This window comes from Pan paniscus, chromosome 1 (assembly GCF_029289425.2).
Source record: "Pan paniscus chromosome 1, NHGRI_mPanPan1-v2.0_pri, whole genome shotgun sequence".
In the NCBI taxonomy this organism is placed as follows: Eukaryota; Metazoa; Chordata; class Mammalia; order Primates; family Hominidae; genus Pan; species Pan paniscus.
This window is the reverse complement of record NC_073249.2, coordinates 103,699,185-103,725,920: the sequence shown is the minus strand read 5'-3', so window position 1 is coordinate 103,725,920 and position 26,736 is coordinate 103,699,185. Positions and strand designations below refer to the sequence as shown.

General features: G+C 39.0%; 1 protein-coding gene across 2 annotated transcripts; it reads right to left on the bottom strand.

Annotated features, from left to right (window-relative positions):
- Positions 1-2,878: 2,878 nt before the first annotated feature.
- Positions 2,879-8,530, bottom strand: LOC117981209 (ras association domain-containing protein 8-like). Of its 2 annotated transcripts, none has more exons than XM_055102244.3 (2): positions 8,409-8,530; positions 2,879-8,271 (listed from the first exon to the last, which is right to left on the bottom strand). In XM_055102244.3, the coding sequence occupies exon 2, from the start codon at positions 8,204-8,206 to the stop codon at positions 6,947-6,949; it is 1,260 nt and encodes a 419-aa protein (XP_054958219.1). In that variant the 5' UTR covers positions 8,207-8,271; positions 8,409-8,530; the 3' UTR covers positions 2,879-6,946. The 2 variants fall into 2 exon arrangements, with proteins under 2 accessions (XP_054958219.1, XP_034821337.1); XM_034965446.4 differs by having other exon boundaries at positions 2,879-8,314; positions 8,409-8,517.
- Between the last annotated feature and the right edge of the window lie 18,206 nt (positions 8,531-26,736).

Sequence of the window (26,736 nt, the reverse complement as noted above, 5' to 3'; positions counted from 1 at the left end):
GATTATCTCAATAGATGCAGAAAAGGCCTTTGACAAAATTTAACAACTCTTCATGCTAAAAACTCTCAATAAATTAGGCATTGATGAGACATACCTCAAAATAATAAGAGCTGTCTCTGACAAACCTATAGCCAATATCATACTGAATGGGCAAAAACTGGAAGCATTCCCTTTGAAAATTGGCACAAGACAGGGATGCCCTCTCTCACCACTCCTATTCAACATAGTGTTGGAAGCTCTGGCCAGGGCAATCAGGCAGGAGAAGGAAATAAAGGGCATTCAGTTAGGAAAAGAGGAAGTCAAATTGTTCCTGTTTGCAGATGACATGATTGCATATTTAGAAAACCCCATCGTCTCAGCCCAAAATTTCCTTATGCTGATAAGCAACTTCAGCAAAGTCCCAGGATACAAAATCAATGTGCAAAAATCACAGGCATTCTTATACAACAATAACAGACAAACAGAGAGCCAAATCACGAATGAACTCCCATTCAAAATTGCTTCAAGGAGAATAAAATACCTAGGAATCCAATTACAATGGACTTGAAAGACCTCTTCAAGGAGTACTACAAGCACTGCTCAATGAAATAAAAGAGGATACAAACAAATGGAAGAACATTCCATGCTCATGGGTAGGAAGAATCAATATTGTGAAAATGGCCATACTCCCCAAGGTAATTTATAGATTCAATGCCATCCCCATCAAGCTAGCAATGATTTTCTTCACAGAATTGGAAAAAGCTACTTTAAAGTTCATGTTCAACCAAAAAAGAGCCCACTTTGCCAAGTCAATCCTAAGCCAAAAGAACAAAGCTGGAGGCATCAGGCTACCTGACTTCAAACTATACTACAAGGCTACAGTAACCAAAACAGCATGGTACTGGTACCAAAACAGAGATATAGACCAATGGAACAGAATAGAGTCCTCAGAAATAATGCCACATATCTACAACTATCTGATCTTTGACAAACCTGACAAAAACAAGAAATGGGGAAAGGATTCCCTATTTAATAAATGGGGCTGGCAAAACTGGCTAGCCATATGTAGAAAGCTGAAACTGGATCCCTTCCTTACATCTTACACAAAAATTAATTCAAGATGGATTAAAGACTTAAATATTAGACCTAAAACCATAAAAACCCTAGAAGAAAACCTAGGCAATACCATTCAGGACATAGGCATGGGCAAGGACTTCATGTCTAAAACACCAAAAGCAATGGCAACAAAAGCCAAAATTGATGAATGGGATCTAATTAAACTAAAGAGCTTCTGCACAGCAAAAGAAACTACCAACAGAGTGAAAAGGCAACCTACAGAATGGGAGAAAATGTTTGCAATCTACTCATCTGACAAAGGGCTAATATCCAGAATCTACAATGAACTCCAACAAATTTACAAGAAAAAAACAAACAACCCCATCAAAAAGTGGGCAAAGGATATGAGCAGACACTTCTCAAAAGAAGACATTTATGCAGCCAAAAGACACATGAAGAAATGCTCATCATCACTGGCCATCAGAGAAATGCAAATCAAAACCACAATGAGATACCATCCCACACCAGTTAGAATGGCGATCATTAAAAAGTCAGGAAACAACAGGTGCTGGAGAGGATGTGGAGAAATAGGAACACTTTTACACTGTTGGTGGGACTGTAAACTAGTTCAACCATTGTGGAAGTCAGTGTGGAGATTCCTCAGGGATCTAGAACTAGAAATACCATTTGACCCAGCAATCCCATTACTGGGTATATACCCAAAGGATTATAAAACGTGCTGCTATAAAGACACATGCACAGTATGTTTATTGCGGCACTATTCACAATAGCAAAGACTTGGAACCACCCAAATGTCCAACAACAATAGACTGGATTTAGAAAATGTGGCACATATACACCATGGAATACTATGCAGTCATAAAAAATGATGAGTTCATGTCCTTTGTAGGGGCATGGATGAAGCTGGAAATCATCATTCTCAGCAAACTATCGCAAGGACAAAAACACTGCATGTTCTCACTCATAGGTGGGAATTGAACAATGAGAACACATGGACACAGGAAGGGGAACATCACACACCAGGGCCTGTTATGGGGTGGGGGGAGGGTGGAGGGATAGCATCAGGAGATACACCTAATGTTAAATGACGAGTTAATGGGTGCAGCACACCAACATGGCACATGTATACATATGTAACAAACCTGCACGTTGTGCACATGTACCCTAAAACTTAAATTATAATAAAAAACAAACAAATAAATAAAAATACTTACGAATATACTTGCCCAAGGAAGTGAAATATCTCTACATGAAAAACTACAAAACACTGTTGAAGGAAATCATAGACGATACAAACAAATGGAAACACATCCCATGCTCATGGATATGTAGAATCAGTATTGTGAAAATGACCATACAGCCTAAAGCAATCTACAGATTCAATGTAATTCCCATGAAAATGTCATCGTCATTCTTGAGAGAAGTAGAAAAATAAATTTTAATTTTATATGGAACCAAAAAAGAGCCCACATGGACAAAGCAAGACTAAGCAATATGAACAAATCTGGAGGCATCGCATTACCTGACTTCATTACTATGAGGTAATAGTTACCAAAAAAACATGATATTAGTATAAAAATAGGCATGTAGATCAATGGAACAGATTAGATAACCCAGATATAAAGCCAAATACATACAGCAAAGTGATCTTCTACAAAACATACAAAAACATAAAGTGGTGAAAGTACACTTTATTCAATAAATCATGCTGAGAAAACTGGCAAGTCACATGTAGAATTAAACCTAATCCTCATCTCTCACCTTATGCAAAAATGAACTCAAGGTGGATCAAAGACTTGAATCTAAGATTGAAACCACAAAATTTCTTTTTTTTTTTTTTTTGCCCCAATGAATCCTGAAAATTTATTATTTGGGAGAATATCCAATATTGATTCTTTGTTTTACAGCTCATAATGATCAGAAAATATACATTTAAAATGAAAGTCAAAGAAAAGGATAATTACATATAATACATATTACAGATTTATTTGTACATAAGCAAAGCAGTACTAAAAGCATATTTATGTGCTCACAATTAGTGAACATGGCAATTTTCTGTTTAAAGCTGCAGCAACTCAAATCCTCCTAGGGTCAATAAAGAAAAACATATTGAGAAATACATTTAGGGCTATCACCATGTCTGGTTGTAAATCTATTTTTTAATCTTTCCCCTCCCCCCATATATATGTATATACTTTATTGCCTTTATATTTCTGCTGGTTTAATATAATTAGTATACTAAATAGTTTTCTGCATTTATTTGGTTTCTAAAAATATATAAAATGCATTGAAAAGAGCTCCTGCAGCTTTCAGGCAGTCACTGTCCTGGCATCGAAAGCTTATTCTGGAGATGTAAAGCAGCAATACTGAATAAATAGTGATAGTTTTGTCTTTTTGATACAGCTGATGGCCTTCACCCCAAACTTAAAAATACTGTAGCAAATAGTATAAACATGCAACTTAAAAAACTGAACACAATACAAAAGTAATAATTATAAGCTAAATTTAACACAATATAAACCAATAAAGACAACTTTAGGTAGAAGAGGGATGTGAACACAGCATCGTTATATAAATTAAGGCCCAATTTATCAAAGGCAATGCACAATGGGAACTGTCCATCTGCCCACGCACTTTGCATGCCTGAAATCAAAAGTTTTTGTCTTTTCTGTGTTATTTCCTCAATCCATTACAGTTGTATCTTGGAAGATGTTTACAGAAATGGCTTCAAATGAACAGTCTGTTTCTCTGAAGACCATTTTGCTCTTATTCACAGAGAAAATTATCCTTTAATGCAGATGTAAATTACATTTATGCTGTGGAAGCAAGTGCTTACATGTTCTTGTTATATATTGCTATACTTCACATTTCACACCATAAATTCTATTTTTTTTTACTGTATTTATATAGTTTTTACTCTATCAGTCTTGCTGTAGCTCTTGTTTATGACTAATTTGAACTATAGGAATTGATGATTACCTCATTGATGACTGGGAGAATTAAATAGGTAACTCCTATTAATACCAACTGAAGTCTCATATTATCAAAAAGTCCCTGTGCATCAAGACAAAAAACAAAATGTTATCAAACCAAAATATCTCAGAAGGACAAGAAAGGGACTATGGACACTATGTCCACAGGCAACACACTATGGGCCATTCTCTGAGGATGACAGACACTCAAAAGGTCAAATATACCAATGCTATTCCAAATTATTTCTCGGTAAGATAAAAAGATCTTTAAATGTATTTAATACTTGTAGAAAATCATGATAAAACAAGTTGCAATATGATTTTTTTTAAAAAACACAAAACATTGAAATCTAATTTAGTATTTAGAACCTGAATATTCCCCCAGATGAAAATTTTATATTTGGTATTTTTGTATACCATTGCCCACTACCCCTCCGAAATGCATCCAGGATGTGGCACTTATCTAATTCATTTGTATTTGCAATAGATAAAAATGATCACAAATATACTAAAGTATCTTCAGATGATCCTATGAAAATGAGTTTTTTCCCTCTGAGTCTTAGAAAATATTCCTTAGATATGTGCTTCCAGAAGTAATATAACTAATTAAAAAGTACAGCTTCTCAATGTATTCATCATATTCACATTTCTATACTTTCGTCGCCTAGGAAATTTTTTTAAATCTGTAATTAGGTCTATGAAGATTATTTGGCAGCTTGGAAATTCTGATGAAGTTGTCAGAGAGGTTAACTGTGATACTCTGCTGGGAACCCAAGACTACTACAAGTTGCTAGGATGCTGCTTGTCCTTACTTAAAGTTATTAGGTTAATTCTGATAACAATTTATAATGAGTTGGATATTGACAGTGTTTTTCGTGGTATGCCAAGGCATCTCTGAAACTCCTAATTGCAAAGTTTAATACTGCCTCCAGTTTAACATTTTGACTTAAAGAAAATGCGATCAATTTATAAAATGTTTTTCTTTGTGAATAAGATCTTGATTTCTCTGAACAACAACAAAATGACTTTATACAGAATGACTTATTTAAAAATAAGGCATATATTGGGCATATGTAAATCATTACTGTCACAAAATCTATAAATTATTTTTTAATCATCCTAATTTTAAATATAGGTAGATAGAAAATAACTACTATAAATTGTGAGCAAATGTGTACAGGTTGTGGTTATTTAGGTAAGAATCATTTACTTCAGTTATTTGCAAAGTAACATAATGGCAAGATCAATTTGATAACTCCAAGAACCCAAAGAAACTCATATCTTCAGTTGAGGTCCGCCACTTAGCTGCACTAGAAAAGGCAACTCTGCATTATGACTTTCAGTTCTCTAGAAGCTTCTATACAGTCTCATAGCCATTCTTAAAAATTTCATAGGAAACCTAAGTAGAGCAGCATTGTCAGCATTCACTAAACCAAAGTCAGTCAAATGTGTTAAAACATCCAAAGTTGCCTTCATGCATAAGACATAGCTCTATTGTTACCATGGCATTACTATATTAATCCACTTTTATTTTGTTGCATGTAAATAATACAGAGGATGTAACTTCTTCAGAATTAAAACTACTTTAAATTTCAGATTAAAGTCTTAATTATACTGTACCAAATCTAACCAGAGGGAATGTAAAAATGGCTAAGTGGTGTCTGACTGAATCTGTCTAAATATTACTTGTAAATCTTAGTTAAGTCACTACTCATCAAAAAGGTGTTGAGTCATATTTGGTTTTACAAATAAAATAACATATGTACAAATGGAGATTAATGTCTTGTAAAAGTCAAGCCTAAAAATAAAAACATATGCTGAATTTGACTTTATATCCTTGCTAAAAAGTACCTAGGTTTAATCTCCTTTCCATCTAAGTGACTGGAAGAAACCACAATGGTCCATAATATGCAGAGCAAATTATGTGCAAGCAATACCTTACCCATGGTGTGTACACCAACAGATCATACATATGAAGCGGGTTATTTTAAAATACATCACTTAAAGCAATGTTCCTGAAGTAGACCAACCCAGCTTTCAGGTATCTATAACTTCCATGTTAGATTAATTCTGAAGATCCATAAGTGTAAATGATAAGACACGGCAGAAACAAAACACATAATGTATCAGGAAACCCCATGCCTGTTAGGATACATACTTAACAATTACATTTTTGTTCAACAGTGTCTGAAACACTGCAAATGTTTTATACATACAATTTAGCTCATGAAAAATATCTGTTATGCTCTGTGGCCACACATATATTTGGAAATATTGTAAAGGAATGACTAAATTCCAGATTTTAAAAAACCCTGAATTATTTCACCTAATTAAGCAATGGCTAGGACAGTTTCACAAAACAAATGCAAGTGGCTTCCTGTGGAGTTAGTTTCGATGGTGGAGCACCCTAGGACACTTGTGTAGTGTAAATCAGCAATGCATGGATGGAGTCTGGCAACATGCACACGGTCATAATCACACAATATGTAACGTAAGTCAGTCACAAGATAAGTCAATAAAAATATTAAAACATCAACATTCACACATTGATTACATGAAATAAATTAAACTAAGCCAGTCACAAATTTCTCTTCACTCTTACTTAAGTCACGGCTTATTTATGTATACACACTATATAATACTTTCCTAAAGCTCTCAAAATGCTACAAATAAAAACGAAGGCTTTGCATTATAGCTGCTGGACAAAAATATCAACACTGTTGATGTGTGAAAACACAGTTTCTTTGTTCTTTAGCATCAGTGCACAGGGTATGGCTCCAAGTGGTATGCAATTTAGGAGAGAAAAAACATACAGCGGCTTGTGGAATAGATCCTCTGTTCATCATTGGCACAAATCAAAAAGGAAGTTTACTGTCCTTGGTACCTCTGTTGGGTCTCCTCCCTAAAGACAGATAATGTCATACATATATGCCTTCAGGATTAAAACCAGATGAGATAGGATTCTGCAGAATGCGGAGATTACTGGGGAGCTGCCGAGATGAACCAGGTCGCTTCAGGGACCCAGACTGGAATGGTGCCTCCCTTTCAATGTCTGCATGTGAGGCCTCTATTTCAATGGGCTCCGCTGGCAAAACGGTAACTTTTGTCCCTGTCTGCTGGATGAACTGCTGGAGATTGACTTGCCGCAACTCCTTAGTCAACTGCTCCAGTTCCTGTTCTTTGTCCTGTAAGCGTTTGGTGGCTTGTCCAAGAGATCTTTCCACAGCTTTGATGCCATTTTCCAACCTCAGACTCTGCTGGCCTTGAATGTCAATCTCCCCTTTGACCTTACCGATCTTTCCTTTAACCTCTTCCTCATTGACCTGTGCCTCTTGAACTTCCCGTTGCAATTTTTCTGCTTCAAGACCACTTTCCATAGTCCGGATCTGTGCCAAATAGTCCTTTAATTTGTTTTCACATTCTGTTATTTTCTGTCTTATTTCTTGAAGTTGATCCTTCAGCTGTTTTTCATTTTCCTGTTCAATCTGTAATTCATTTTCCCAGAATTCTTCCTCCTCAATTTCTACATCGTTTCTTTTGATCTTTTGCTCTAGACGGACAATTTCCTCTTCAAGGTTGGAATTATACTTTTGCTCCCAAAATCTTATTTCTATTTCATTAGATTCCAGCTGTTTCTCAATGGATTGAAGCTTCTCTGTCTGCAGACGGATCAGCTTCTTCAACTCATCTGCTGTTGTTTTGCAGTTATTCAGCACCTTTTGCTTAAACTCAGTTTCTTTACCTTTTCCAAAAATGTCCATTAATCCTTTGGCACCTCCTGTAAATGTCAGTGATTTCCTTTTCGGTTCCCTCCTTTTGATTGATTTGTCAATCTGAGGCCTCAGTTTAGCTAAGGGGGGCAGACTCCGCCTGTATAAAGTTCTTTCAGGAATTCGAGCCACACAGTCTGAAGTGGGTCGCTCACTGAGAGACGGCCCAGTTCGTCGTAGAATGAGCTGCACATCACTAGCATACTGCCCCCATTTGTTTAAGGATATGATAGGATTTTCATGAGGTGCTAAGTGTCTTTCAGTATCTCTCCATTTCTCTATAAGGGTGTACCTTCCAGTTCGACCTATTGCTTGAGCTAAGGCTATGACAACCTCCTGGCAAGTTGTGACTTCAGTGACTCCACAAACAATCCTCTGAACTCCATCCACCCATACTTTAAGTTCCATGGTGCACCGGCCAGTCACTCAAGGTCCCTGAGAGTGGTCATCAGGGTGTTAGGTCATGTCTCTAGCTGCAGGAACACGGAGTGGAGAAGACTAAGTCTGTGTAGTCAGCTCAGCAGGCAGGAGTCTCCGAGCCAGTGAGAATGAGGTAGTCTTGAGGAAGGACAGCACCACACAGGTATTCTAGGAGGATCTACACAGGCACTCAGTTTCGCAACTGCGCCGCCCCCGCAGGCCGCCCAGAGGGGCCGGCCGGGGCGCTGGGGACGCGGCGGCACCCGGAGCTCCGCGGCCGCCCAGCGCCCGTCCCCGCGCCGCACTCCCCGGCACTCCCCGGCGCTCCCGGCGCCGCGCGCCCCGCACCGGCTGGAGGCCCCGGCCCCCCGGCGTTCCCTCTCCGCGCACCTCCCGGCCCGCGCTAGGTGAGTGTGGACGCCACTGGCGGGGGTGCCGCGGTGCGCGAGCGCCGAAACCACAAAATTTCTAGAAGATAACATTCAAAAAACTTTTCTAGACATTGGCCTAGACAAAAAAAAAAAAAAAAAAAAAAAAGAACTATGACTAAGAACAAAGAAACAAATGGAATAAACACAAAAATAAATGGGACTTAATGAAACTAATAAGCTTCTACACAGCAAAAGAAATAATTAGCAGAGTAAACAGACAATGCACAGAGTGGGAGAAAATTTTTGCAAACCATGCATGTGACAAAGGACTAATATCCAGAATCTACAAAGAATTCAAATAAATCAGAAAAAGCAAACAATCTCATCAAAAAGTGGGCAAAATACGTGAATAGATAATTCTCAAAGGAAATATACAAATGGTCAACAAACATGAAAAAAATGTTCAACATAACTAATTGTTAGGGAAATGCAAATTAAAACCATAATAAAATGCCACCTTACTCTGGCAAAATTGTCCATAATTAAAAGGTCAAAATATAATAGATGTTGGTGTGGATGTAGTGAAAAGGGAACACCTTTACAATTCTGATGGGAATGTAAACTAGTACTACCATTATGGAAAACAGTATTGAGATTCCTTATAGAACTAAAAGTAGAATTACCTTTCAATCTAGCAATCCCACTACTGGTACTGGATATCTTTCCAGATGAAAAGAAGTCATCATATGAAAAAGAAGCCTGCACATACATCTTTATAGCAGCACAATTCAAAATTGTAAAAATATGAAACCAACCTAAACGCCCATCAACCAATGAGTGGTTTAAAAAAATGTGGTATATATACACATCACAATCTATTCAGCCATAAAATGAAACAAAACAATGGCCTTTGCAGCAACTTGGATAGAGCTGGATGCCATTATTCTAAGTGAAGTAACTCAGGAATGAAAAACCAAATATTGTATGTTTTCACTTATAAGTAGCAGCTAAGGTAAGAGGATGCAAAGGCATAAGAATAATATAATGAACTTTGTGGACTTGGGGGGAAGGATCAGAGGGGGGTGAGAAATAAAAGACTACATATTGGGTAGAATGTACACTGCTCAGAAAATGGGTGTACCAAAATCTCAGAAATCACTGCTAAATAACCTAACCATGTAACCAAAAACTACCTAAAAACTATTGAAATTTTAAAAAATTAATAAATGTTGAGGTGGCACATATGCTAATTACCTTGTGTGAAAAGAAAATAAATTTGGGGGCACCCAAATCACTAAGCTAAAGGAAAATGTCAAGCTGGGAACTGCTTACAGCAAACCTGCATTCCATTCTATTCAAAGTCACCTCTCTTTTCACTCAGATAAATGCAGATCTGAATGCCTCCTTTGGACAGGCTAAGCAGAAACTCAAAATAATGCAACCACTTCTCTCACCTATCTGTGACCTGGAAGCCCCCTACCTGCTTTGAATTGTCCCACCTTTCTGGATGGAACCAATAACATCTCACATGTATTGATTGATGTCTCAAGTCCCCCTAAAATGTATAAAACCAATCTTGTTCCTGACCATCATATGCCTATGTCATCAGGCTCTCTGAGGCTGTGTCAAGAATGCACTTTCTCCACCTTGGCAACATAAACTTTCTAAATTAACTGAGTCTGTCTCAGATATTCAGATTTCACACTTGATTTGATCATTATATATTGTATACAGGCATTGAAATGTCACTCTCTATCCCATATATATGTACAATTATTATGTGTCAATTAATTATATAGGTAAAAAATTCTATGAAATGAATAGCTGGATTTTTGAGAAGATAAACAAAAATGACAAGCTTTAGGTCAGACTTACAAAGGAAAAGCAGGAGAAAATTCAAATAAAATCAGAGATGAAATAGGAGACAGTACTGATTCAGAAAAACAAAGGATTATAAGAGATTATTGTGAATGACTATATGCCAACACATTGGAAAACCTATAAGAAAAACAAATTCCTGGACACGTACTGCCTACAAATTCTGAATCAAAAAAGGAAATATAAACAGAATAATAATAAGTAATAAGATTGAATCTGTAATAAAATATCTCCCATCAAAGAAAAGCCGAACACCTAAAATATTAATTGTAGAATTCTACCAAATATTTAAAGAAGAACTAACATATTTTTTCTCAAATATTCCAGAAAATTAAAAGGAAGAAAACCTTTCAAACTTATTCTATGAGGCCAACATTATTCCAATACCAAAACCAGACAAGAAAAAAAGAAATTTATAGGCCAAAATATCTGATAAACATTGATGCAAACATCAACAAAATATTAGCAAACTAAATTTATTTAACAAAATGTTAAAAATAGCATTTACCATGATCAAGTGAGATTTATCTCAGCAATGCAAAGATGGATCAACCTATGCAAATCAGTAAGTGCAAGTCATTACTTTAATAGAATGAAGGGCAAAAACTGTATTATTTCAATAAATACAGAAAAAGTATTTGATATTATTCAACATCCTTCATAATAAAAACTCTTAACAAGTTAGGCATAGAAGGTACATACCTCAACACAATTAAAGCCATATGTGCCAACCTCACAGTTTGGGGAAAAGTTGAATGCTTTTCCTCTAAGATCTGGAATGAGACAAAGATTCCATTTGCATAACTTTTATTCCATAATACTGGAATTCCTAACAAGATCAATTAGGCAAGAAAGAGAAATAAAAGTCATCTGAATTGAAAAAGAGGAAATCAAATTATTCATATGTGCAGATTACAGAATTTTATATATAGAAAACCTTAAAGACTCCATCATAAACAGTTAGAACCAATAAACTTGGTTTATTTACAGTATATGAAGTAACATGCCAAAATCAGTAGTGTCAGGCCTCTGAGCCCAAGCCTGCAAGTATACTTCCAGATGGCCTGAGGCAACCAAAAACTACAAAGGCAGTGAAACAGTCAGCTCCTGTCTTAACTGATTGACCACCCTTAGGACATTCCATTATGATTTGTTCCTGCCCTGCGCCAACTGATCGATCCACCTCGTGACATTCTTCTTCTGGACAATGAGACTTATGATCTCCCCACCATGCACCTTGTGACCCCCCTCCTCTTCTGACAATAGATAACCACCTTTAACTGTAACTTTCTACTGTCCCAGTCTTATAAAGCTACCCCACCCCTACCTCCCTTGGCTGACTCTCTTTTCGGACTCAGCCCACTTGCCCCCAAGTGACATAAACAGCCTTGTTGCTCACACAAAGCCTGTTGGTGGTCTCTTTACACGGATGTGCTTGACATTTGGTGTCACGACTTGGATCAGGAGGCCTCCCTTGGGAGATCAATCCCCTGTCCTCCTGTACTTTGCTCCATGACAAAATCCACCTATGACCTAGGGTCCTCAGATCAGCCCAAAAAACACCTCATCAATTTTAAATCAGGTAAGTGGTCTCTTTTTACTTTCTTCTCCAACCTCTCTCACTATCCCTCAACCTCTTTCTCCTTTCAATTTCAGTGCCACCCTTCAATCTCTCCCTTCCCTTAATTTCAGTTCCTTTCCTTTTCTGGTAGAGACACGTTTTATCCATGGGCCCAAAACCCCGGTGCTTGTCATGGACTCAGGAAGACAGTCTTCTCTTGGTATTTAAGCACTGCAGGGACACCTGCCTGATTATTCACCCACATTTCAGATGTGTTCGATCACCGTGGGGACACCTGCCTTGATCCTTCACCTTGGTGGCAAGTACCACCTCCTCTGGGTGGCAAATACCACCCCCCTCTCTCCGTGTCTCTACCCCTCTTTTCTCTAAACTTACATTTTTACTATGGGCGAACTTCTGCCCTCCATTGCTCTTTCTTCTCCCTTAGCTTGTGTTCTAAAAAATGTAAAGCCTCTTCAACTCTTGCCTGACCTAAAACCTAAGCATCTTATTTTCTTCTGCAACACTGCTTGGCCCCAATACAAACTTGATAATGGCTCCAAATAGCCAGAAAACAGCACTTATGATTTCTCCATCCTAGAAGATCTAGATAATTTTTGTCAAAAAAATGAGCAAATGGTCTGAGGTGCCTGACATCCAGACATTCTTTTACACATTGGTTCCTCCCTAGCCTCTGCTCCAATGCAACTAGTCCCAAATCTTCCTTCTTTTCCTCCTGTCTGTCCCTTCAGTCCCAACCCCACGTGCTGCTGAATCTTCTGACTCCTCCTTTTCTGAAGACCCCTCTGACATCTCTCCACCCCCGCCAGGTCAATCCTTGGCAGGCTGAATCAAGTCCCAATTCTTCCTCAGCCTCTGCTCCCCTACCCTATAACCCTTCTGTCACCTCCCCTCCCCACACTTGGTCTGGCTTACAACTTTGTTCTGCAGCAAATATTCCCCCACCTGCCCAACAATTTCCTCTTTGAGAGGTGGCTGGATCTGATGGTATTGTCAGAGTGCGTGCATGTACCATTTTCTCTATCAGACCTTTCCCAAATTAATCAATGCTTAGGCTCCTTCTCATCAGACCCCACTAAATATATGCAGGAATTCCAGTATTTAACCCAGTCCTACAATTTAACCTGGAGTGACTTAATGTCATTCTAACTTCTAAGCTTTCCCCAGATGAGTGGGATAGAGTTTATACCCTGGCCCAATCTCATGCTGACACCCACCAGTGTCATAAGCCAGACCTTCAAGAAGACATGAGGGCAGTTCCCCATAAACATCCCCAATAGGAATACCAGACAGGCTCCCCAGGTATAGCTAGGCAAGATTATATAATTTCCTGCCTAGTTGAAGGGCTTAAAAAGGCAGCTTACAAAGCTGTTCATTATAACAAACTTAAAGAAACTACCCAAGGTAAAGACAAAAACCCAGGCCAGTTCATGGCTCATTTGGCAGCAACCCTGAGATGCTTTACTGCCCTAGACCCAGAAGGCTGTCTTATTCTCAATATGCATTTTATTACCCAATCTGCTCCCAACATTACAAAAAGCTCCAAAAATTAGATTCCTCCCCTCAAACCCCACAACAGGACTTAATTTACCTCGCCTTCAAGGTGTACAATAATAGAGAAATGACAGCCAAGTGCAACATATTTCTGAGCTGCAATTACTTGCCTCCCCTGTGAAAGAAATCCCAGCCGCATCTCCAGCACACAAGAACTTCAAAACGCCTAAACTAAAGTGGCCAGGCATTCCTCCAGGACCTCCTCCCCCAGGATCTTGCTTCAAGTGCTGGAAATCTGGCAACTGGAGCAAGGAGTGCCCGCAGCCCAGGATTCCTCCTAAGCCATGTCTCATCTGTGCAGGACCCCACTGGAAATCAGACTGTCCAACTCACCCGACAGTCACTCCCAGAGCCCCTGGAACTCTGGCCCAAGGCTCTCTGACTGACCCCTTCCCAGATTTTCTCAGCTTAGCAGCAGAAGACTGACACTACCCAATCACCTTGGAAGCCTCCTGGACCATCACAGATGCTTTGGGTAAGTCTTACAGTGGAGGGTATGCCTATCCCCTTCTTAATCAATACAGAGGCTACCCACTCAACATTATCTTCTTTTCAAGGGCCTGTTTCCCTTGCCTCCATAACTATTAGTGGGTATTGACGGCCAGGCTTCTAAACCGATTAAAACTCCTCCACTTTGGTGCCAACTTGGACAACATTCCTTTATGCACTCCTTTTTAGTTATCCCCTCCTGCGCAGTTTCCTTATTAGGCTGAGACATTTTAACCAGATTATCTGCTTCCCTGACCATTCCTGGACTACAGCCACATCTCATTGCCACCCTTATTCCCAACCCAAAGCCTCCTTCACGTCTTCCTCTTGTATACCCCCACCTTAATCCACAAGTATAGGACACCTTTACATCCCCCCTGGCAACCAATCACAAGCCCATTTCTATACCATTAAAACCTAATCACCCTTACACCACTCAAAGCCAGTATCCTATCCCACAACAGGCTCTAAAGGGACTAAAGCCTGTTATCACTTGCCTACTAGAGCACGGGCTTCTAAAGCCTATAAACTCTCCTTACAATTCCCCCATTTTACCTGTCCTAAAACTGGACAAGTCTTACAGGTTGGTTCAGGATCTGTGCCTTATCAACCAAATTGTTTTGCCAATCCACCCTGTGGTGCCCAACCCATACACTCTCTTGTCCTCAATACCTCCCTCTACAACTCACTATTCCATTCTTGATCTTAAAGATGCTTTTTTCACTATTCCCCTGCACCCCTCATCCAAGCCTCTCTTTGCTTTTACCTGGACTGACCCTGACACCCATCAGTCCCAGCAACTTTCCTGGGCTGTACTGCCACAAGGCTTGCAGGACAGCCCTCATTACTTCAGCCAAACTCTTTCTCATGATTTACTTTCTTTCCTCCCCTCTGCTTCTCACCTTATTCAATTCAAAATTGATGACCTTCTACTCTGTAGTCCCTCCTTTGAGTCTTCTCAAGCAGATACCCTCCTGCTCCTTCAACATTTATTCTCCAGAGGATATTGGGTATCCCCCTCTAAAGCTCAAATTTCTTCCCCATCCATTACCTACATTGGCATAATTCTTCATAAAAACACACATGCTCTCCCTGCCGATTGTGTTTGGCTAATTTCCCAAACCCCAACCTCTTTTACAAAGCAACAACTCCTTTCCTTCCTAGGCATAGTTAGGTACTTTCACCTCTGGATACCTGGTTTTGCCATCCTGACTAAACCATTACATAAACTCACAAAAGGAAACCTAGCTGACCCCATAGATCCTAAATACTTTCCCCACTCCTCTTTTCATTCTTTAAAAATAGCCCTAGAAACTGTTCCCCCACTAGCTCTCCCAACTCATCCCAACCTTTTTTCATTACACTTAGCTGAAGTGCAGGGCTATGGGGTCAGAATTCTTACACAAGAGCTGGGACCACACCCTGTAGCCTTTCTGCCCAAACAACTTGACCTTACTGTTTTAGGCTGGCCCCCACATTATTCCTGATACCACACCTGACCCCCATGACTGTATCTCTCTGATCCACCTGGCATTCACTCCATTTCCCCATATTTCCCTCTTTCCTGTTCCCTATCCAGACCACACTTAGTTTATTGACAGCAGTTCCACCAGGCCTAATCATCACTCACCAGCAAAGGCAGGCTATGCTATAGTATCTTCCACATCTATCGTTGAGGCTACTGCTCTGCTCCACTCCACTACCTCTCAGCAAACTGAACCCATTGCCCTAACTCAGGTCTTCAGTCTTGCAAAGGGACAATGTGTCAATATTTATACTGACTCTAAATATATCTTCCATATACTGTACCACCATGATGTTATGTGGGCTGAAAGAGGTTTCCTCACTATGCATGGGTCCTCCATCATTAATGCTTCTTTAATAAAAACTCTTCTCAAGGTCACTTTACTTCCAAAGGAAGCTGGAGTCATTCACTGCAAAGGCCACCAAAAGGCATTAGATCCCATTGCTCAGGGCAACCCTTATGCTGATAGGGTAGCTGAAGAAGCAGCTAGTGTTCCAACTTCTGTCCCTCATGGCCAGTTTTTCTCCTTCTCATTGGTCACTCCTACCTACTGTCCCACTGAAACTTCCACCTATCAATCTCTTCCCAGACGAGGCAAATGGTTCTTGGACCAAGGAAAATATCTTCTTCCAGCCTCACAGGCCCATTCTATTCTGTCATCATTGCATGACCGCTTCCATGTAGGTTACAAGCTGCTAGCCCTCCTCTTAGAACCTCTCATTTCCTTTCCATTGTGGAAATCTATACTCAAGGAAATAATTTTTCAGTGTTCCATCTGCTATTCTACTACTCCTCAGGGATTGTTCAGGCCCCCTCCCTTCCCTACACATCAGAATCTGCTCCTGCCCAGGACTGGCAAATTGAATCTATCCACATGCCCCGAGACAAAAAACTAAAATGCCTCTTGGTCTGGGTAGACAGTTTCACGGGGTAGGTAGAGGTCTTTCCCTCAGAGTCTGAGAAGGCCACTGTGATCATCTCCTTGATATATGACATAATTCCTCAATTTGGCCTTCCTAGCTCTATACAGTCCAACAATGGGTCAGCCTTCATTAGTCAAGTCACTCAGGCAGTCTCCCAGGACCTGGGCATTCAATGGAAACGTCATGCTCCTTATCGCCCTTAATCCCCAGGAAAGGTAGAAAGAATTAATGGTCTTTTAAAGACACACCTCAGCAAACTCAGCCTCCAATTTAAAAATGACTGGACAGTACTTTTACCACTTGCCCTTCTCAGAATTCAGGCCTGTCCTCAGGATGCTACAGGGTACAGCCCATTTGAGCTCCTGTATGGATGCTCCTTTTTATTAGGCCCCAGTCTCATTCCAGACACCTGCTCTCTAGGTGATTATCTTCCAGTCCTCCATCAAGCTAGACAGGAAATTTTCCGAGCTGCTAATCTTCTTTTGCCTACTCCAGATTTCCAGCCATATGAAGACACTCTAGTTTGACAGTCAGTTCTTGCTAAGAATCTGACCCCTCAGACTCTACAACCTCAGTGGACCGGATCCCACTTAGTCATCTATAGTACCCCAATGGCTGTTCATCTGCAGGAACCCACCCCCACACCACACCCACACTGGGTTCATCATTCCAGAGTAAAGCTGTGCCCATCAGACAGCTAGCCCGATTTCTCTTCTTCCTCCTGGAAGTCGCAAGTACTCTCTCCTTCTTCCCTTAAACTCACTCACATTTCTAAAGAACATTAATAAACCTTATGAGCCTAATACGTCCCTTCATTCTATTAGATCTATTCATCCTTTACCCTACTTTTTGCAACAGGACTTTATGCAGTCAGCCCCACTAATTAGACTGTGCCCTGAAAACTTGTCATCCATACTATCTTCTGTCTAGTCATACTCCTATTCACCATTCTCAACTACTCATAAATGCCCTGCTCTTATTTACACTGCCAGTTTCCAATGTTTCTCCAAACCATCACAACTGATATCTTCTTGTGCTATCCTCAATCTGCCACTCTTGACTCCCTCTTGGAGTGGATAGAGGATCTTTGCTGGCAGGGGACCCTCCAATACTTTCACCCTCGTGAAGTCCTATTCTTTACTTTTATACTCACTCTTATTCTCATTCCCATTACATGCCACCCTCTACATCTCCCCAGCTATCTCCACCACACTATCAATCTCACTCACTCTCTCCTAGCCATTTCTAATCCCTCCTTAGTGGACAATTGCTGGCTTTGCATTTCCGTTTCTTCCTATGCTTACACAGCTGTCCCTGCCTTACATACAGACTGGGCAACATCTCCTGTCTCCCTACACCTCTGAACTTCCTTTAACAGCCCTCACCTTTACCCTCCTGAAGAACTTCTTTACTTTCTAGACAGGTCCAGCAAAACCTCCCCAGACATTTCACATCAGCAAGCTGCTGCCCTTCTCTGCACTTACTGAAAAAGACTTTCTCCTTATATCAACTCTACTTCCCCCATATTTGGACCCCTCACAACACAAACTACTATTCCTGTGGCTGCTCCTTTATGCATCTCTCAGCAAAGACCCACTGGAATTCCACTGGGTAACCTTTCCCTTCTCAATCCTCCTTCACTCTTCCTCTCCAAAGTTCAACTACACACATCACTGAAGCAATTGGGGCTTTCCAGCTCCATATTACAGATAAGCTCTCTATCAATACTTACAAACTTAAAAACATTAGCAGTAATTATTGCTTAGGAAAACATTTACCCTGCATTTCACTCCATCCTCGGCTACCTTCCCCTTGCTCTCCAGATTCTCCTCCCATGCCCTCTTCTTGTTTACTTATACCCAGCCCTTTAAATAACACTGAAAGATTGCTCATAGATACTCAATGTTTTCTCATAAACCATGAAAACTGAACCTCCCCCTCTATGCAGTTACCCCATCAGTCCCCATTACAACCTCTGATGGCTGCCACCCTAGCTGGATCCTTAGGAAACTGGGTACAAGACACCTCTTTTACTACTCCTTCTCATCTTTTCACTTTGCATTTCCAATTTTGCCTTGCACAAGGCCTCTTCTGCCTCTGTGGCTCCTCCGCCTACATGTGTCTACCTGCTAATAGGACAGGTACATGTTCACTAGTTTTTCTGATTCCCAAAATTTAATTTGTAAATGGGACTGAACAACTTCTTGTCCCTCTAATGACACCAACCAGACAAAAAAGAGTTATTCCTTGAATCCCTCTATTTGTAGGGTTAGGACTTTCTGCTTCCACTATCGCCCTTGGAGCTGGAATAGCAGGCGTTTCAACTTCTGTCACAACCTTCCACAGCCTTTCTAGTGACTTTTCTATTAGCATTACAGATATATCACAAACTTTATCAGTCCGTCAGGCCCAGGTTGACTCCTCAGCCACAGTTGTCCTCCAAAATTGCTGAGGCCTTGACCTACTCACTGCTAAAAAAGGAGGACTTTGTACATTTTTAAATGAAGAGTGTTGTTTTTACCTAAATCAATCTTGCCTGGTATATGACAACATAAAAAAAACTCAAGGATAGAGCCCCAAAACTCGCCAACCAGGCAAATAATTACACTGGACCCACCTGGACACTCTCTAACTGGGTCTCTTGTCTCCTCCCTATTCTTAGTTCCCTGGTCCCTGTGTTTCTCTTTCTCTTATTTAGGTCTTGTGTCTTTTGTTTGGTTTCTCGATTCATACAAAACCACATTCAGACCATCACCAGTCATTCTATATGACAAATGCTACTTTTAACAACCCGACGATACCATCCTCTGCCTCAAGATCTCCCCACAGCCTAAGTTCCTCTTCCTTGTAACTCATTATAAAATTTTCTTTAAGGTGTCCACACAGACCCTAATCCTGCTTGAAGCAGCCCTGAGAAACATTACCCATTATCTCTCCATACCACCCCCAAAAATTTTTGCTGCCCTAACACTTCACCACTATTTTGCTTTATTTTTCTTATTAATATAAGAAGACAGGAATGTAAAGCCTCTGAGACCAAGTTTGCATGTATACATCCAGATGGCCTGAGGCAACCAAAAACTAGAAAGGAAGTGAAACAGCCAGCTCCTGTCTTAACTGACTGGTCAGCCTTACAACATTCCATTATGACTTGTTCCTGCCCTGCCGCAACTGATGGATCAGTCGACCTTGTGACATTCTTCTTCTGGACAATGAGCCTTATGATCTTCCCACCATGCACCTTGTGACCCCCCTCCTCTGCTGACAATAGATAACCATCTTTAACTGTAACTTTCTACTGCTTGCCCCAGTACTATAAAACTGCCCCACACCTACCTCCCTTGGCTGACTCTCTTTTTGGACTCAGCCCACTTGCACCCAAGTGAAATAAACAACCTTGTTGCTCACACAAAGACACAACTTGGTGGCTCTCTTCACATGGATGTGCTTGACAAGTAGCACTTCTACATGCTAATAGTAAACCATCTGAATAAGAAATAAAGAAAATAATCCCATTTACAATAGCTATAAAAAATAAAATTTCTAGAAATGTATTTGCCCAGGGAAGTGAAACAGCACTACATGAAAATTATAAATCATAAATGAAAGAAATTAAAGAGGACATAAATATATTCCAAGTTGATGAATTGGAAGAATTAATATTTTTAAAAAGTTTATACTGCCAAAGCAGTCTGCAGATTCAACGCAATCACTATAAAAATACCAATGGCACTCTTCACAGAAACAGAAAAAAAACTATCCTAAAATCCCATGAAAGCACAAATGACTGTGAATTATGAAAGTAATTATGGAAGCAAAAAAAATGAAGCTAAATGCATCACACTACCTAAGATTTGGTGTTAGTCACAGACTAAGACAAAGATTTGTATGACAGGCAAAGCTACAGTCATGCCAACAGCATAGTATTGTTATAAAAAGAGACACACAGACCAATGTAACAGAATAAATGCTTCAAAAAAATGCATCTACAGCCAACTAAGTTTTTCCAAAGTTGTCAAAAACTCACATTGGAGAACAAATAGTCTCTTCAATAAATAGTATGATGGAAATTTGATATCAACATGCAAGAATAATGAAACTAGACACCTATTGACTCAAATTAAAAACTAAAATGTGAGAATGAAAAGTATGAAACTACTAGAAGACAACGTAGGGAACACACTTCGTGACATTGCTCGGCACAAAGACTTTTTAGATAAAAATCTCAAACATAAAAGCAGCAAAAGCAAAAATAGACAAAGGATTTCATCAAATTAAAAAGCTTCTGCACAAAAAAAGAAAACAATCAACAGGGTGAAGTAAAGCCTACATAATGAAACAAAATATTAACAAACTATACATCTGGTTATCTGATAGGAGTTTAATATCCAAAATATGTATGAAACTCAAATAATTCAGCAGTTATTATACTTCAATAAAAAGTAGGCAAAAAACCTGTATAGACATTTCTTAAAAGAAGATATACAAATAGATTGTGCTGGCAGAACAAGATGGTGGAATAGAAAGCTCAACTGATCATCTTCCCTGTGAGGACACCAAGTTAACAACTATGTATACAGAAAACACACCTTTAAAAGCACTAGAAATCAGGTGTGCACTCATACTACCTCATTTTAACTTTACATCACTGAAAGAAGCACTGAAGAGATAGAAAACACAGTCCTGAATGGCTGACATTAACCCTCAGCAGAGGCAAGGTGCAAACAGTATCTCTGGGTGCTGGGGGATGGAGAACACAGCAATTGTGAGACATTGAACTCAGTGTTGTCCTGTTACAGCAGAAAGAAAAACCAGACCAAACTCAGCTGACTCCCAGAGGGGAGCCCACTGCCCTAACGTGTGATCTCAGGCCAGACAGCATTCACCACAAGCTGATGTAAGAAACCTTAGGCCTTAAGGGAACATCAGCAGTAGTCTGGCTGTACTCCTCCTGGCCTGGGTGGTGGTAGCTATGAGTTGAGGCTTCTCTGCCTTTGGAAAGGAGAGGGCAGAGTGGGAAAGACTGTGTCTTGTGGTTTGAGTTCCAGTTCGGCCACAATACAAGAGAACTCCAGATAGATTCCAGGTAGATTTTTAATTCTGGCCCCTGACTTCCTGCTGGCACTTGAGGACCCACCCGGGGCCTAGGGTACCTCACAGCCCTAAAAGGAAAGACACAGACCTGGCTGGTTTTGCCATTTGCTGATTGGAGAGCCTCAGGCCATTGAGTGAGCATAGGCAGTCATCAGGAACTGGTTACAACAGGCCTTGGGAGAGACCCAGCACTGTGCTGGCTTCATGTCTGATCCAGTATAACCATAGTGGTGGTGGCCACAGCGGTGCTTGTGTTACTCTATTTCCAGCTTTAGGTGGCTTAGAACAGAGAGGCAGACTCTGTATGTTTGGGACAATGTAAGAGAAGACAAAAAGGATCTATGTGGTAATACAGAAAGTTTTCCCAGATCTTGTCCAAGACCATCAAGGCAGTACCTCTATGAGTCTGCAAGAACAGCATTACTGGGCCTGTGGTGCCCCTAAAATAGACACGGCTTAGAGGAAAACACCCAAGTCCTTTCAAATACTTGAAAAGCCTTCCAAGAAGGACAGCTGCAAATAAGTTGTGACAATAAAGACTACAATATATACATAAGTCTTCAATGCCAAGACACTGAAGAATATCTACTAGCATCAACAGCATCCAGGACAACATGATTTCACCGAAGGAAATGAATAAGGAACCAAGGACCATTCCTGGAGAAACAAAGATATGTGATCTTTCAGACAGAATTCAAAATAGATGTGTTGAAGAAATGCAAAGAAATTCAAGATAATACGGAGAAGAAATTCAGAAACCTATCAAATAAATTTAACAGAGAGATCAAAATAATTTTAAAAAATCAAACAGGAATTCCAGAGCTGAAAAATGCAATTGGCATACTGAAGAATGCATCAGCATCCTTCAATAGCAGAATGGATTAAGCAGAAGAAAGATTAGTGAGCTTGAAGACAATCTATTTAAAAATACACAGTCAGAGGAGACAAAAACAAAACAAAACAATGAAGCATGCCTACAGGATCTAGAAAATAGCCTTAAAAGGACAAATTTAAGAGTTACTGGCCTTAAAGGGAAGGCAGAGAAAGAGATAAGGATAGACATTTAGTTAAAAGGGATAATACCAGAAAACTTCCCAAACCTGGGGAAAGATATCAATATTCGAATACAAGAAGGTTATAGAACACGAAGTAGATTTAACTCAAAGAAGACTCCTCAAGACACTTAACAATCAAGCTCCCAAAGGTCAAGGATAAAGAAATAATTCTAGAAGCAACAAGAGAAAAGAAACAAATAACATACAACTGAGCTCAAATATGTCTGTCAACAGACTTTGTGTAGAAATTTTATAGCCGAGAGAGGCATAACATAAAGTGCTGAAGAAAAAAAAAATTCACACTACAATAGTATATGTGGTGAAAATATTCTTTAACCATAAAGGAGAAATTGACTTCCCTAGACAAACAAAAGCTGAGGAATTTCATCAATACCAGACCTGTCCTACATTAAATGCTAAAGGGAGTACTTCAGTTAGAAAGAAACGCACATTAATGAGCAGTAAATAATCACCTGAAGGTATAAAACTCACTGGTAATAGTCAGTACACAGCAAAACACAGAATATTATAACACCATAGCTGTGGTGTGTAAACTACTCTTATCCTTAGTAGAAAGACTAAATGATGAACCAATCAGAAATAATTATTACCACAATTTTTCAAGACTTAGTACAATAATACATGAATAAAAACAACAAAAAGATTAAAAGTGGAGAAATAAGGTTAAAAAAGTTTTTATTAGTATTTTTTTGCTTGTTGGATTATGCAAATGCTGTTAGTTGTTATCAGGTTAAAATAATAGGTTATAAGATAGTATATGGAGGTCTCATGGAAACCTCAAACCAAAATAATAATAATAATAATAATACAATGGATACACAAAAAAATACAAAGTGAGAAACCAAATCATATCACCAGAGAAAATTACCTTCACTAAAAGGAAAACAGGAAGAACAGAAAGAAGGAAGACAAGACCATAAAGTGACAACTAAACAAATAACAAAATGGCAGGAGCAAGTCCTTACTTATCAATAATAACACTGAATGTAAATGGACTAAACTCTCCAATCAAAAGATATAGACTGGCTGAATGAATGAAATAACAAGACCGATTAACCTCTTGCCTACAAGAAACCCACTTCACCTATGAAGACACACATAGACTGAATATGAAGTTATGGAAAAAGGTATTTCATGCCAATGGAAACCAAAAGAGAGCAAGAGTTACTATACTTATATCAGACAAAATATATTTTAAGACATAAACTATAAGAAGAGACAAAGTCACTATATAATGATAAAAGGGCTAATTTAGCAAGAGGATATAACAATTTTAGATATATCTGCACCCAACAGTGGAGCACAGAGAGGTATAAAGCAAATATTATTAGAGCTAAAGAGAGAGATAGGCTCCAATAAAATAACAGCTGGAAATTTCAACACTGCACTTTCAGCACTGGACAGATCTTTCAGACAAAAATCAGCAAAGAAACATCAGCCTTAATCGTAACTACAGAGCAAATAAACCTAGTAGATATTTAGAGAGCATTTCATCCAACAGCTGCAGAATACACATTATTATCCTCAGCACATGGATTATTCTCAAGGATAAACCATATGTTAGATCACATCAGGTTTTTTTTTTTGAAGTGCATACATCATTTGAAGTGCCTACATCAAAAAATAAGAAAAACTTCAAATAACCTAAGAATGCATATTAAGTAACTATAAAAGCAAGAGCAAACCAACCCCAAAATTAATAGAAAAAAAATAGCTCAGAGGAGAGACAAATGACATTGAAACGAAAAAAGCAATACAAAAGATCAATGAAACAAAAAGTTTTTTTAAGTCAACAGAAGTGACAAACCTTTAGTCAGACTAATTAATAAAAAAAGATTAAGAAAGAGAAAAAGAGGGAAGACTCAAATAAATAAAATCAGAGACAAAAAAGAGACATTACAACTCATACTGTAGAAATCCAAAGGATCATTAGTTGCAACTATGAGCAACTGTCTGCAAATAAATTGGGAAATATATAAAAAATGAATAAATCTCTAGACCTATAAAACTAACCAAGATTGTACCATAAATAAATCCAAAAACTGAACAGACTAATAACAAATAATGAGATTAAAGCCATAATAAAATGTCTCCCAGCAAAAAGAAGCCCACGACCCAATGGCTTTATTGCTGAATTCTATCAAATGGTTAAAAAAGAACGGCATGATACTGGCATAAAAACAAACACATAGATCAGAGGAACAGAATAAGAACCCAGAAATAAATCCATATACTTACAGTGAACTCATTTTGGACAAAATTGCCAAGAATATACACTGGGAAAAGGCCAGTCTCTTCAATAAATAATTCTAGGAAAACTTCATATTCATAGGCAAGAGATGAATGGATAAAGAAAAGGTGGTACATATACATAACGGATAACTATTTGGTCATAAAAAAGAATGAGATCCTGTCATTTGTAACTACATGGACAGAATTGGAGGTAATCACGTAAAGTTAAATAAGATAGGCACAGAAAGACAAACTTTGCATGTTCTCACTTATTTGTCGGAGCCAAAGGTTAAAACATTTGAACTTGTGTAGATGGAGAGTAGAAGGATGGTTACCAGGAGCCGGGAAGGGTATTTGGGGGATAGGCAGGATGTGGGGATGGCTATTGAGTATAAGAAATAATTAGATAGAATGTATAAGACCTAGTATTTGCTAGTACAACAGGGGGATTACAGTAAAAAATAATTTAAATCTACATTTTCAAATTACTGAAAGGATATAATCGGATTGTTTGAAAACAAAGAATAAATGCTTCATGTGATGGGTACCTCTTTTGCCCTGATTTAATTATTATGCATGGCATACCTGTATCAAAATATTTCATGTAATTCATAAATATATACATCTACTATAAGCCCACAAAAATTAAAAATAAATAATTAATTAAAAATAAAAATAGGATCACCATATGATCCACCAATCTCATTGCTGGATATACATTCGAAGGAAATTAAATCAGTATGTCAACGATATCTGTACTCCCATATTTATTGCGACACTAATCACAATAGCCAAAATATGGTACCAACCAAAGTGCCCATTAATGCATAAATGGATAAACAAAAGGTTTTATAAATTGTGACACTATTCAGCCATTGAAAATAATTAGATAATGTCATTTGTGACAACATGGATGAACCTGGAGTACATTATATAAGTATGATATGTCAAACACAGAAGGACAAATGCCACATAATCTCACCCAAATGTAAAATCTAAAAAAGTTAATCTCATAGAAATTGAGAGTAGAATGGTGATTTCTTTTTTAGTTTTATTATTATTATACTTTAAGCTTTAGGGTACATGTGCACAATGTGCAGGTTTGTTACATATGTGTACATGTGCCATGTTGGTGTGCTGCACCTATTAACTCGTCATTTAACATTAGGTATATCTCCTAATGCTATCCCTCCCCCCTCCCCCCACCCCACAACAGTCCCTGGAGTGTGATGTTCCCCTTCCTGTGTCCATGTGTTCTCAATGTTCAATTCCCACCTATGAGTGAGAACATGCAGTGTTTGGTTTTTTGTCCTTGCGATAGTTTGCGGAGAATGATGGTTTCCAATTTCATCCATGTCCCTACAAAGGACATGAACTCATCATTTTTTATGGCTGCATAGTATTCCATGGTGTATATGTGCCACATTTTCTTAATCCAGTCTATCGTTGTTGGACATTTGGGTTGGTTCCAAGTCTTTGCTATTGTGAATAGTGCCACAATAAACATACGTGTGCATGTGTCTTTATAGCAGCATGATTTATAATCCTTTGGTTATATACCCAGTAATGGGATGGCTGGGTCAAATGGTATTTCTAGTTCTAGATCCCTGAGGAATCGCCACACTGACTTCCACAATGGTTGAACTAGTTTACAGTTCCACCAACGAATATGGGACTACGTGAAAAGACCAAATCTATGTCTGATTGGTGTACCTGAAAGTGACGGGGAAAACACTCTGCAGGATATTATCCAGGAAAACTTCCCCAATCTAGCAAGGCAGGCCAACATTCAGA

What these genes read in the sequence shown, in the direction of transcription:
- LOC117981209 (XM_055102244.3), bottom strand. Translation starts at nt 8,206, where the DNA reads ATGGAACTTAAAGTATGGGTGGATGGAGTTCAGAGGATTGTTTGTGGA.